Raw genomic sequence first — 15059 nt, 5'->3', positions numbered from 1 at the left:
ATGACTGAATTGGGATAAGACTAGGCGATCGAAAAGATATAGACGCAATAAGACGGCTAGTATGTTTGCAGGTCAAGGAGTTGCCCCCGTCCCAGGATGATCCTGGGTTCAAATCGCGTTTCGGGTGTGCGTATAATTATTCTTTGTTCCATTTCTCGTGTTATTAAGGTGATATTTACCCAGCTATATGGTGACCACCATGAAGTGATTGTTAGAGAAGTTAAGTACATTAAGCTTTACATTTGTTTTTGAACAAAGAGAGGGGTGAAATATTTCTTTGCTATTTACAAATATCGTTTCCTCGAATAAGTGACAATACCTATTTTGTCACTTTGACAAAATGTTTGTTTGGGGCATATAGCAGAAAACGGATTCGTCAAAAACGAATTTCATGAAATTTGAATATCCATTTTCACAGTGTACTTTATTTCTTAGCTTTCTTAAAAATTTAGCTATCCTTGTGGTATACATAAGCCTTAGTTTCACTAATCATTATGAATTTTAAGAAATAAACAGCATAAATGAATAAAAATCGGATAATAAATACTCGTTAAAATCAACCATGATTATGCTGATAAATATGACAACTCATAATCATAAAAGCACTCTATGAAGTAGTTGTGATGGTAATTTAAATTAAAGTTTAAACATAAACACATATTAGTGGTATATTCCTTTTGCCACCTTATATTTTGAATATTAATTCCAAATATATATATAACCAAAACTACTTTGATATTTAATATTCTTCTTCTAAATAAAGAAATAATTTAATGATAATGCACAAATATCACAATTCAGAGCTATTATAGAAAAGTAAAGGTTTTTATTCTTTTATGTAATCTTTCTCTCAAAGAAAGTTAACTTAATTCCCAATTCTTATTTCAAATTTTAAACTTTGCCTGAAAATTAATTTTTCAAAAGATCTTCGCTACAAAATAAAAGAAGCAAAAATTTCTAATACGACGAAAATATACGTTTTACGATTACCAATTGCGAAAAAGTACAAAAAAAAACAAATTTAAAACAATAAAAACGCGCTTTTTCAAGGAATTCAATTTCGATATCCCTCTCTTCACAAATTTAGATGTAAGAAATGCACTTTAAAAATTTTCAATGTTCGCAAAGTGAAGTTGATATGAATTATTTGGGGAGAATTTGACTTTAAAGCTCCCTTTGGGATATTTTTCAGTAAGGTGGAAAAAATGTATATTTCCCTGAACCGATCCCCTATTGTGTCAAGCTACGAGCTTGACAGAATTTCCGGGGGTCTGCACAGAGCAACCCTTTTTATCTGACGCTTCTTATTCAAAATTCCTATCTTCCAACAACCCAATAGAAGGCGGTGAGTAAAAAAAAAGAATAATAAAAAGGGTCTTCAGCATGAAAAATTCATCCGGGTGAAAGTTGTGCTTCATCGCTTTTTGAAAACTTGGCATCTTTTAAAACCGTTTATCGACCCTCTTGCTGAGCATTTATGTATGACGGAAGTTGGAGCTAAAGATAATCGAATGTGCTCTGCTGTAAATTGAAAAGAAAATAATCTATTTTAGAATAACTTCATACGCTATTATTATTTTTCACTTATTATTTTCATTTTGTTGACATTTTCTAAAATTAAATTCTTTTGTTAACTTTACTTGTTTGACATAAAAACCATTTGGAGCTATGAAAAATGTGGAAAAAATGTATAATAAGTTTGATATCATCATATTTCTTCAGTATATTTCGAGGAAATTGTCAATGAAGAAGACTTCTTTTACTTTAAAATTCGGTTTTTCCAAACCATTATTCTTGTAATGTATTTTACGCTAAATTGTTAGATGATCTTGAATTTTAAATACGTAAGCAAGTGTGTTTTAATAACATTCAAAATTTTATTGTATCACAATATAATTTTTTGACGATAAATCATACTTATTGTTACAAATTTTTATTGGAAATAATCGAATCATATAAGTACATTTTAAAACGTTTTTTATTAAAAATTACATAATTGTAATCAGAATTAATTAAAAAAGCAATTTTTCGCAAGAATATTAAAAATGACTATTTGTTTTCCTTATTTTTTTCCGAGTAAGAATGTCTTAGTTGTACTTACTTACATTAAGTACTGTTATAACTGTACTAAATTCAAATAAAAGCAGTCCAAAGCAATTAGAAATTAAATAGGTAAAGAAAACTTTTCTAACGTTGCGATTATAAAGTTGGATATTGATTAAAGTTATTTTTTTAAATATCTGTACTAAATGTTTGATTTCATTGATAAAATTATGTATAGATTTTTATTCAATTTTACAAACTAGGATGATTTGCTGCATTTCATTATTTTTCCTTTAATTATATTTTTCCGATACAAATGTTTTTTTAAATGGCTATGCCGATTTTGTTTGGAATGAAGGGGGTTAAAGCTAACTTTTGTAACTATGCATGGGCTATTAAGGAATTAATTTCACAAATTGGCACATCAAAACCAATAATTTTATAAACATAAATATTTTCTACTACTGCGTTTCCTTAAGATTAGGTTTCATACCTCTCACGAGAGATATATTTTTTCTCTGAAAGGAGAATCGAATGTCGATTTTCTTTTGGAGAAAAAATGACTGAAATTGTATGAAACAATGAGTACAACTTGCTTTTATTTTCCACCAACATCACAGATGTTGTACAGATCGTACACTGTACAGATCGATATTTTTGTTAAATAAAAAGTTCTTCCTTATGCGTTTCTTTAAAATCGTTCATTTTATTTTGATTTTAAGACAAATTTTTTCTGAAAACAATGAACAAATTTCAAATTTTTGATGATTAAAATATGCATAATGATTTAATTCATTAAATTATTACAAAATTTAGTCATCATTATAGTATATACTTAAGTTTTGAAAATTGACATTTATAACAAAGAGCATATCGCTTATGAAACAAATATAATTTTTTATGCAAGATTTGAAAAAAATATTCCAGTTCAAGCAGTAACATTTCTAAGAATCACAATTTAATATCGATTTGATCAGGTAATAAAAAAAACTTCAATTATGGGTATATAATGGGAACTTTAGAAATTAATTTACATTAACACCACAGAAAAACCGAGTATATGCTAAATATATGCGTATTATTATTATTATATGCGTTCCCATAAAATGTCACCATTCACTTTGACTTTATGTCTGAAATGACTTATTTTTGTAACATTACAATGACCACTTAAAAATTATTTAGATGTTACACAATTGACTATTTAAAATTTATAATTTAAGTTTGCCCTCTCAAACCGTATATTTTAGAAAATAAATGCTTTATAAATGTGCCATGTGTATAAATGTAAAGGGCACAATATAGTTAGCACTCAGTTGTAACTTAACTGTTAACATTGTTAAATCACGTCAATAATTGTTATACAATTACTTTTATAGCAACTAATATCATGATTTCTTAGTTTTTGATATCTGAATGTTAGATTTTTCTTATTAAAATTTTCTTGCTATTATTTTTTAATTATTACTTATTTTTAATTATTTTTTACTTGATGCATTTGATTTTAACTGAGAAATTATTTCCAGTTGCTGCGCACTTCAAAACGCCATTTCGAGTACACCGTGTCTCAAAGGATTCTTCATTGAGCGTCCAGTGTGAAGCGTTTGGAGAAAAACCAATAACAATTGAATGGTACAAAGATAAAGTTGTTCTGAATTCTAATTCTGATACAAGGTAAAATTATCTACGATTTCAAATAAGATTTTCTTAACCTAAAAACATGCTATTCCTTTATATTTGAATAGCGTAAATGTTATTTGCGTAGCTCTTTTAAGTTCAATTTTAAATTTTATATAATTTTAAATTTTACTTTACTTGTATATAAACTATAAGTATTATAGGCTTGTGTTTTTTCATACATTGCTTCAAATGTCTTTCATTAGGAAGCAAGATTTTTGTATAGTTGTAAAGCAATGTGCACAAATACCAATAAGAGTGAGGCAGTTTGAAATTAAGATAAGATACACTGAGAAAAAAGTATCGTCAAAACTACCAGAATATGGTAAAACTAACTATGTTTCTAACTCCTTCAGAATACCAAAAAGCTCTATCATTTTCACCAAAACTCTTGGGTAATGATTTTCAAAAATAAACAATAAAATAAACTTTTATAATAAATAATAAGATTTAAAATAAGGTAAAATTTGGTAATTTTATTATGATACCTTAGAGCGTGACACAAAACTGATTTATTTTGTCAAATTTGCTTTTCTGTTTTGAATTTTTTGCAAAATGAGTGATAATACGAACTATAAGATTTAAAACCACAAATTCCGGTAAACCGCTTCAATATGAGGGGAAAAATTATCAAATAAATAGTTAAAGTAATGTAGATTTCGGTTTATTAAACAGCATTTTTCTACAGTAATTCACCGGATTTTTTTTCTCTAAGTATGATTGCCAATAGTTCTAAACCATCCCGATCGGAGAATATATTTCATAATTCCGTTGCGAATAAAAAATATTTGCTACTTTACGAATAAAAACTTGAATAAAAGTATTTTTTATCTAAATTAGACTAAAAAGGACATACAATAATAATTCTGATTTTTCCAATATTCTCTAAACAAGTGGAAACAAACGTTAGTTTATTTCACTGTAAAAATTTCCGTATCAAAATACGGTACCCATTTTATCGGGAAATCCATTTTTACAGGGACATCTTACGGAACAAAAACTCTGATGTACCGCAGTTTTTGCATTAATAATTTTTCTGTGAAATCACTGAAGGACTCTAATTAACTAAATATTACTGTAAAAGTTACGTTATAATATTTTACGGTAAAAAGATTTTGTTCGGTAAAAATAAATGAAAAAATAAAAATCGTTATAATGGATTTTAAGAAAAAAATACTTTACAGTAAATTGAATTTTACGGATAAATCCAGAGTGTTCTTTAAACGGTATCTTATTTCATTCCATTAACATTGTGTTAATGAAATGAAAACAAAAATATAGCTTTGCAGATTTTTGATGCAGTCAATCAAATCTGCATATAAATAGTATACTAAAACTTCAGTAATTCACAATTTAGTAGATTTTTTTTCTTTTTATGTCAGCAAAATTTACTGTGTACGCTTACTATTATATATGGATCCATATCTCAGTACTTTGTTACTAAATAGCATCGTAATATTAACTAACGGTCTAATTCCTTCAAAAATTTTGTCATGGTCTTTAACGAATCACATTGGAATTAAAAGAAATTTCCTGCATGACACGACAAAAACACTTGATTCTTTTTTATTTCAAATGCTTACGGCACAAGTTTCACAAATGGTAAACTCACAAACAAGTAAACAAAACTTCTACTTCACAAATAAATTATCCAACCTGTTCCTATCAAAGCGTTTTTTAATGAAATTCGACTTGCCTTATGAACAATTTAAGACGATGTTTACTTATCTGTGATTCGTTTGACATCACGGTAACTGCCCTTGCATGTTTTATCTTAAATAAAGGCTTTTTTGTGTATAATTATGTTAGTTTTTTGTTTAATAAAATTTTTTGTCCTTTAATATATCGTTTGAATCAGTCTATATTAAACAGATTTTCAGACACTTAATTCTAATCAAAAAAAATTTTTAACTTAGAGACGTTATTATGTTTGCTTATTTTTCATTGTTACGTAATTTCTTGAGAAAAAATCTTAAATTTCAAATTTCAATTTCAATATTCAAATTTCCAAAATTTAAATGAAAATGACATAAGCATGTTTAAAAAAAAAATTAACAAAAATAGTTTTAGTGGCATTATTATCATTAGTGTCTTAGAGAAACGATCCAAAATTGAGCCATTTTAAAAAAGATGTAAAAGCAGCTGTTTCCCTTTCTTGATTTTTTCAATTAACAATCTATTTTTAATTTCCTTTGAACTATTTTTCATATTTTTTAATAAATCTTGAGCATAAAAATTCCAGTAAAAATGTCTTCAATCCCCAATACCATTAATGTCTGAGGCTTAAAAATAATTAAAAGAAAGTTTTTCAACGTATACTTTCTTCCTTTTTCATTGTTCTTAAAAAAATCTTTTTCAATAGATTTTTTTTGACATTTGAATAGAGATTATACGAGCTTATTTACTTTATTTACTTTTAAAAAATTATAAAAAGTCTTATTCGATGTTTTTTTTTTATTATTTTATTTTCCATAACAGATTCTGTTGTTTTAATATTACTTTACTTTCTTCAGTTCTAAGACATCTATTATATTTCTATAGTCAGAAGTTATGATATTGTCGTATTAAATATTGAGACAATTTTTTTTTAAAAATTATCTACAAAAAATATTTAGAATGAACAATATATTAAAAGCAGAGTTATTACTAACTTAACTTTAAAATTTAAGCAGTTTTATTTTCTTCTTAGTTGCTGAGTTCCCATAAGATAATATCAGAAAAATATAATACTTAAATCTGAATATGATTTTTGCATTAGATAATGTTTTTCAAAATATAAAAATAATGCATGCCAAAGAATATTACAAAAGGTTTTTCTGATAGGAAATATTGTAAGCCGATAGTGCCGAATAACAGTTTGTTTTTAAGTCTTGAAATATATTATGAAGTTTTGAAACTTATATTGTAATAATGTATTATTATGAAATATGTTTAGATTAAAAAATTCTACTCATATATTGGCAATTAAAATTTTCCAGGTAAATTACATTGAAGGAGATATTATCAATTTTAATTTCGTACAAAATTTTATANATATATATATATATGTTTCAAAAAGTAGTTATAAAACTGGAGAATGAATTGCTAGAATCTTGAATCAGCCATATATAGATTTATAATAATGGGGAATTAATAAATACTTATAAAAGAATTTCTTAGAATAAATGCACAAACTCTGTTTCATACGAAAGTAACTCTTAATAAGCACTAACGTAGATAGAAATCTAATTTAGGTAAAAATTTAGAAATTTATTGAACAAATATAATTGCAATTTAAAATATTTATAAAATATGATTACTAAAATGAAACTTAAAGAGCAAACAGATAACGTGAAACTAAGTAGACTAATGCATTTGAATACATTTAGAATGCAAATAAATATTTTTTAATGTTTTCAAAAATTACTTCTGAAAAGCTTTTTTGATGACGATAAATTAAGCTTAATTTATCATTAAATTATATGATAAAGTGACTATTTTTAACTTTTCGTGTTTTTCTGTATTTTAATTTTAATGGTTTTTAAAGTTTATTTAAAGAATCAAGAGCTTTGAAGAATACTTACAATAGAATAATATGTTGAAGAAGATTAAGTAAATGAATTTAAAAGTTCATTTGAAGATAATTAAATGCAATAGATTTAACTATTCACGAAATAAATTTTTATTTTTAATGATAACTTATTTTATGTTAAATTGAAAAATTGTAAAATCAAATTGAAGTTTCTTTTCTAAGTTCACTAAAGATTTTATCTTTTTTTTATGATTTTAATTTGTTTATTCAAATAATATTTGAAGCTCCAATATCAAAAAGAAATTCATTCTTAAATAAATTCATTTTTAAATAAACTAAGTATTTTTATTAAAAAACTCCAATTAGATGTTATGAATTTCGCATTCATTAACCTTTACTACTTATTAATTAACGTTTAGTTAAAAATCATGTTTTACATGATTTTTAACTAAATGTTAATGATTTAAACATTTAGTAAAAATCATGTAAAACAATATATAGCTGAATTTTCAGACATTGGATACAGAGATGAAATTTGTTTCCTTAAAAATAATGATAAAAATAATAACTTTGATTCCCTTTTACGGTGTTGATCTGAATATATCTTTTGAAGCAAAAATTAATATTCGTGTAAATATTTGATCTATTTTGCTTTGTTTTTGAAGAGACATTTCTCTTTTTTTATTGAAATTTGCAACCACTTTAGTTTTGCACTATCCAAAATCATTGTTAATTTAAAAAAATAATTTTCTACCTTAATCGTCAATAAATTTTCTTGACAAACTCCCTACTATGCATTTGTTCTAAGATTATAAATCAAAAATAAACATTTCTTTATTAAAAAAGTGATTATAGAATATGTGCTGTATTGTCAATTAACTGTTTCTTTGCATATAGTTTTAGGAGCAAACATTTGATTAACTTTTTAAAAATTACTTTATCTGACATTAAAGTCAAAAGTCAACATTTATTTTAAAAAAACTTAAACTGTTAGGAAATAATTATAATTTTCGTTTCATTATTATCAGTAATGAACTCAATATTATTCATTAATCTAAAATAATACTGAACTAAACTTTGAAGAAGTCTTGGAGAGCTGATTGTTTGGCATACTAATCGATGTCTTGTTGAAATCTATGTCTCCTAAGCATTCTTGTATAATCGAAAATAATCTAAAAGTGTTGATTATTTAATATAGTTGTAGATATCTTGCTAAAACATATAAAACAGTCTTATATGATAGAAAATAATCTATTAGAGCTAATTGTATAATGTAGTTGTAGATTCCTTGTTGAAACAAGTACCTTTAAAGCATTCTAATATGATAGAGAATAATCTTCAAGAACTGAGTTGGGTTAAATAGATAACTCTTAATGTTATCAACATATAAATCATAAATGATTACAAAATTTTCCAATAATAGTATGAAAATAGTTAAATTTTTATTTATAACTTATATTAAAAAAAACGAATATATAAAGTCTTAAATTTAAAATTCTTAATAATTAATTTGTATTTTAAAAAATTTAAAAAATTATAAACTATAAACTTTATTTTAATACATTTTCCTCTAAAGTAGTCTTATATAAAGGAGAATAATCCATTAGAGCTGATTTTCTAATGTAGTTGTTGATGTTTTGTTGAAACTTGTACCTTTAAAGCATTCTTATTTGACAGAGAATAATCTGAAAGAACTTAGTTGGGTTGATTACTGAACTTGTAATATCATCGACATATAAATCATAAATGATTAAATATTTCACAATTATAGTATAAAAATGATCATATTTCTATTTATTATTTATATTAAAAAAACAAAATATAAAGTCTTAAATTTAAAATTGTTAATAATTTATTTGCTTTATTACCTACTTTTAAAAAATTGTAAACTATATACTTTATTTTAATAAATTTTTAGATTTTGAATTGCAAATACTGTTAGTAATAATATAAATATTATTCATTAAAATGTTATAAAATTACAACAAACATCTGCGTAATGTTCGAATTGTATTTTAATCAGAGATTATTCGAATGCATTGGAGTGTTGATTCTATGTTTTAGTGTTAGATGCCCTGTTGAAACAATTCTTTTATAAGCATCCTTATGTTATACAGAATAGGTTGTAATTACAAGAGTTGAATTCTGAGGAGCACCTTCACTGCGTTTCTGCAATTTCAGTATTTCAGTTTTAATCCATCTGTAAGTTGTCTGAACTAGAAACTACTTATCAGCAAGTTACTCTATTGCACTCTGACTATGCGCTGTAGAAATATACTATGAGCTGTAGATGTAGAAAATTATGAATAAGCTATCAAAACGAAATTAGTATTGAAACGGAAAACTCAATCAACGGATCCATTTTGTCACTACTGCGAAAATTTCCTTTTATCCTCTATACGTGTATATTTTTGCAGTGAGTAAAAAATTACTGAGAGAGAGAAGGTTGAAATGGAATTATCACATAACATTAAACCAAAAATCATTGTTTTTCAATTCTCACTTTGCAATTAATTAGTTTTATCATATCATTTCTAAAGCCATTTATCGTTTTTACTACAGAGGAATCATGAATCAATAATTTGATTTTTTTTTCATCATGGTTACAGCCCTAGCACGTTCTTTTCGAATTAAAGGCTTTCTGTGTATGATTATCTTAGTTTCTTGTTTAATTTTTTTATCAATTAATACATCGTTTGACTCAGTCTCTATTAAACCAATTTTCAAATACTTAATTCACATCAAAAAGACAATATTGTATTATTATCAGCAAGCATATGATATTACAAGCATACGGCAAGCATTGATCGTTTTAACTAAAGAGGAATCATGAATAATTTAGATCATATTAGTTTATATGACAAAAAAAGCTAGTTTAAAGCACCAAAAATTAAAAAATACTTATATTTTATATCTAAGTTTTCAGTCTTATTCAATATTTTAAAGCAATTTCTTTTGATTTCATTAATGACCATCACAAAATTTATAAATTTATCAAAAGTTAATGAAGAGCTACACAGAATTCTTAATAACTTTATCAGTAAACAGTCCCCTAAATAAGCCCCTAAATAAACTAATTTTTCATTGGTTTTGTACATTCTTAACTTAAAAATATCATCTATAACTCAACTTATTTTCGAGTTTTTTTAAAAAAAATGTGATAACATTGCGTGTAAAAATGCTATATATACAAAAAGAGCTATTTTTTAAAAATTATTAGAAATTGCTATTGGAATTATTATAGAAATATTTGAATTATTTGAAATTTAATGAGAATATAAGTAAACGTCACTATGCACTAAAAGCTCGTAATTATTGCGTTATATTTGTTTCGTCATCTAAGATGAGTTTGAAATGTTATGAATGCATTCAAATTTTTAAAATTTATCTCTCACGAGAGGAAATAACATCAATAATTCCAGCTTAGAATTTTAATCATTTGTGAAAATGATGTGTGTAATAACATATACAAGAAAAGGAATTTTTTAAAAGAAAAATTTGAACTTATTAAATCTAATGTTAATTCAAATAAATTCCACAATGCATAATAAGCTCATAATTAATAATTTATGTATGTTTTGTGTTTAAAGATAAGTTTTGAAAGGTATAAATGCATTGGAACTTTTTAAATTTTGTCTCTTACAAGAGAAAGGAATGCAAATCTTATATTCCTATTTTAATAAGTTTCAATATCAAAATATATTTTGAAAATACAGTCGAAAATATATTTTGGAAAATTGTTAAAGATACTATAATGAAAGTTACAATGCTGAAACTCTATCGAAAAAAAATTTAAAAGCAGTTTTTGGGAAAAATTTTAACATTTCCCTCTAATCTTAAAGCAACTATAACGTGCTCAAATACTTCAAGATGAACTTATAAAATTTTAAATTATTCATGAATTATCCACATACTTTTGTTTTTCTTTTTCTGTGTTCAGTCTAAATCAAGGTCCAAACAAATTCGAAATCTTGCAGAAAACTTTTATCTTAAGAAAAGAGTTTTATGGGAAAAACAACTTCAAAAGGATATGAGTCATTTTTCTGTCTTCAGTCCTCTTTCTTCGCAATTTTCTTTAATTATTAAACAATATTTCAATAAAGCTGAATGAATTTTGTGACACGCAGAAAATTAATACTTATTGTAATTTGAATTTATACATAAGTTAAGAAAATAATTTGAAATAATTATCTTCTATCTTATAAATTCTTATTGCATGAGCTTAATGTTCCTACTTTTTACTTCTTTTCCTTTATATTTAATAAATTATATTTCAGAAAATAAAATTCAGCATTGAAATTTCCAAGCAGTAGTTTATGGAAATGGATATGTGAATCAAGGCCTGTGTAATATGCTATAAAAACGCTGGTCAAATACAGCAATTGACAGGGGAACTGTGGTCAAAGGCTTTAAGACCAACCATATTTCGTTCCTTAAATAATATACTGAAAGCATACTTTTATGATACATAAAAATGCTCTGCTTCATATGACTTAAAACAAAACCATTTACTTGAAAACTGTAACAATTGTCTTACAATTGGTTTTCCGTTACAACTATTTTAGGCAATTCAAAACAAAAAAATTGTTTGCTCTTAATTTAAAATAGTGAAAAGTTAGTTCTGTGGAAAATGGATGAATATATTTTATTTCTTACCTACATTACTGGTTTGATACCCATTCTTTGAACACGATTAAAAAACGTAAATAATCAATAAATCGTTAATTATCGAAACAACAAAAGCATGCACAAATCTGAATGACATATACCGACTCAATTAACAAAACTACAATAGTTCCATTTTTTTTTTTTAATTTTTGTCCGCTCAAGTGAATTTATGTTATAGAAAATTGTTTATAAAAATGACTTTAGAAGTTTAAATTAATTACATCAAAACAAAAATTGTAGACATTCAGATTATTCTGCATGATGTGTTGTTCAGGACCAACTCATTATAGTCAAAATTTACCGTAATAAAGCAAGTTTCTTCCGTACTTATCCCTTTAGGTAGGCCGTAAACACTCATACCAAATTTACATTAAAGCTCGTAGAAATTCTTTCTTTAAAGTACTACTTTAATGCTTAGAGATCTTGTAGAACTCATACAGGTATAATTTCCTTACGAAATAATGTGAAGTTTATGTTAAAATTTATTAAATTATTAAGGTTTTTTCTTTTTTTTCGTAACCACTTTTATAGCGTGCTAAAGCTGTGAAAAACTTGCAATATTTGTTTTTGTTAGAATTAGCTATTAATTTTTTAATTTTTTATGATTATTTAGATGTATGTGTAATGAATTTAAGGATTAATTATTAATTGTGTACTCTTTTTAATTTTTCAGATACAGCATCAAGAACGAACTTACACCAAATGGAAAAACGTCAACACTTACTGTGATATCACCAGACAGAAGAGATTCGTCACTCTTTTCCTGTACAGCAACCAACGCTTTTGGGAAAGATGATACAAATATACAAGTTCTAGTAGAAGGTTAAAAATTTATCACATTTTTAACAATATATAGTTACTGTACTTCATTATACTATTTTAATTCATTCGTGAGGAAAATAATTATTCTTGTAAATAATTTCAAAATCCAAATATATATTACTTCTTTAAAGCTTAAACTGCGATAATTAACTCCACTATAAAATTCATTTTTATTAAAGCAATAGCTGCCCATCATGATCAGCGGGTTCACTTTTTTAAATAAATAAAATTTCGAGTATTTCAAGATATGGAATCATACAATCGAAATTCCAGAAAATATCAAAGTTAATAAACATTAATATAAACTCATATTGCTCAAATGAGAGTGGATTTAGTTTTTGCTACTAACATGTTCGTTACATTTTGCTATACGGAAATTTTTAGATTTGACAAATGGTGAGTTTGTTGTTGTTAAAATGTTCAGTACGTCAAATGCAAACATTTTAAAGAAAACAAATGTGCTAATTAATCCAATGGTGATTTTGATGGACAATAAAACAAAATAACAATAAAGCAATTCAATATAAGCCTCTGTGCTCATTTGCTTTTGTTAATTACTTTTGTGTTAGCAATAGAAAGGTCTTATTGAAAGCCAATGAATTGTGTTTGTAGGAAATTTTTTCACTAAGACTAAACGTAAACAGCAAAAACTAAGTAAATGAGGAATATATATCAACTAAAAATTTAAAATCTGTCTTTACAACTGATTTCTATAGATGATTGAATTACTGATTCAATACTTGAAGCCCATTTTGGCGAAGAACCGGTATGAGTTTAAGTGCAGAATAACTAGAAATCTAGCATTATTGAGATTTCACGGGCCTCGTAATATTCAACTATTATTCATCAGTCAATTTTCAATGCATTGTGCATACCAATGCCTGTTCTTAGATATTTTATTGTTACTTTTAAAAAGTTTAATAAAAGCCAGTCAAGTAAAGTGTACTATATAAAAACACTGCTTAAAGCATACAAAAGTAAAACGGAAAATATAAAGTAAACTAAAGCGTTAAGTACTAAGTAATGTAAAGGGTGAAAAATAAAATAAAGCAAAATGTAAATAATAAATTCAAATAAAGCATAAAATTTAAAATAAAGTGTAAATAAAAGTAAAGTGAAAAGTAAACTTTAAAGTAAAATATTACGTAAAAAATTGCATAAATAAATAAATAATTTTTCAATCCGAAAAGTGAATGTTATAAATGTTATGATACTTTCATTTAAAGAATAATAAAGAATAAAAAGGTGTCAAAATTAATTAGTATTATTATTAGGTAACAAAATGCTTTAGTATTAGTGATTAACAAATGTAAACACTTAAAAAAAATTTCATAACCGTCGTTGAACAGCCGACCCAACTTTTGGGTTTACAACTACCAATGTAATTTAGCCTTGGTCCATAGCCTTTTAATTTTGAATAGGAGCCTGAAGACAAGAAATTTGCCNCTTCTTTTAATTTATTCTGAGGGGAAAAAATTTTTCATTAAATATTGTACAGATGAGGTTAATATTTAGAAAATTAAGTAATCAAATACAAAAAAAGAAAAAAGAAACGAAATAAGAACTGCACAAGAGATAGGACACTTAAGCAAAGCCAAGGCGAATGGAAAAGCTGACTGACCAGTGTAGAAACATAGCCAATGAGCCAATTCCTTGTCCTTGAAAACTAATTCAGCGCCAAACTAAAACACCTCCTTCTTCTTTGTACATTCGCTTTACTGAGAAGGTATTTATAAGTTAAATACATTTAAACATAAAAAACTTCTAATGAATGTTTCAAGCTATACTTTTCTTACTATGCAACATTTATTTATATTTGTACGCGCATTTAAACTGCAATTAATTCCAAAATAGTGAAGAACTACTTTTCAAAGGCGGAGTTTTACATTTCCTACCTTTCTCTCCAGTGCCAACTTAAGGTGGAATGGACTATAGTGATTAACAAATGTAAACACTTAAAAAAAATTTCATAACCGTCGTTGAACAGCCGACCCAACTTTTGGGTTTACAACTACCAATGTAATTTAGCCTTGGTCCATAGCCTTTTAATTTTGAATAGGAGCCTGAAGACAAGAAATTTGCCGTAAGTGGAGGAGTTTTGGATTTTTTAATGAAACTAACTCGCATTTGGGTAACGTTGAGAGGAAAGCTACGAAAATCTCCCATGGTTAGCCTAACGGCAAGGTGACTCTAACCCATGATGCGTCTACCACTGTGGATGTTTTACATCAGCACTGTGGTCGGTGCGAGCCGGGTACGGAATGAGGAGCATCCATGAGTAGGGTAATTGTGTAATCTTGATTATTTTGAATAGTCCATAACGTATAACTCTAGGAAA

The 15059-nt window shown here is 26.0% G+C and overlaps 1 protein-coding gene across 1 annotated transcript in view; it reads left to right on the top strand.

Moving 5' to 3' along the window:
• The window catches only part of LOC122271584 (cell adhesion molecule Dscam1-like), a 384849-nt gene that overhangs the window by 264234 nt on the left and 105556 nt on the right, over window positions 1-15059 (top strand). The window contains exons 12-13 of the mRNA XM_071184629.1: window positions 3570-3717; window positions 12573-12721. Of these exons, the coding sequence (XP_071040730.1) occupies window positions 3570-3717; window positions 12573-12721 (297 nt within the window). The remainder of the gene's footprint in view (window positions 1-3569; window positions 3718-12572; window positions 12722-15059) is intronic.

This window comes from Parasteatoda tepidariorum, chromosome 8, assembly GCF_043381705.1.
Source record: "Parasteatoda tepidariorum isolate YZ-2023 chromosome 8, CAS_Ptep_4.0, whole genome shotgun sequence".
Taxonomy (NCBI): Eukaryota; Metazoa; Arthropoda; class Arachnida; order Araneae; family Theridiidae; genus Parasteatoda; species Parasteatoda tepidariorum.
Note: the sequence above shows the minus strand (reverse complement) of the source record. Positions and strands in the feature narration are given on the sequence as shown.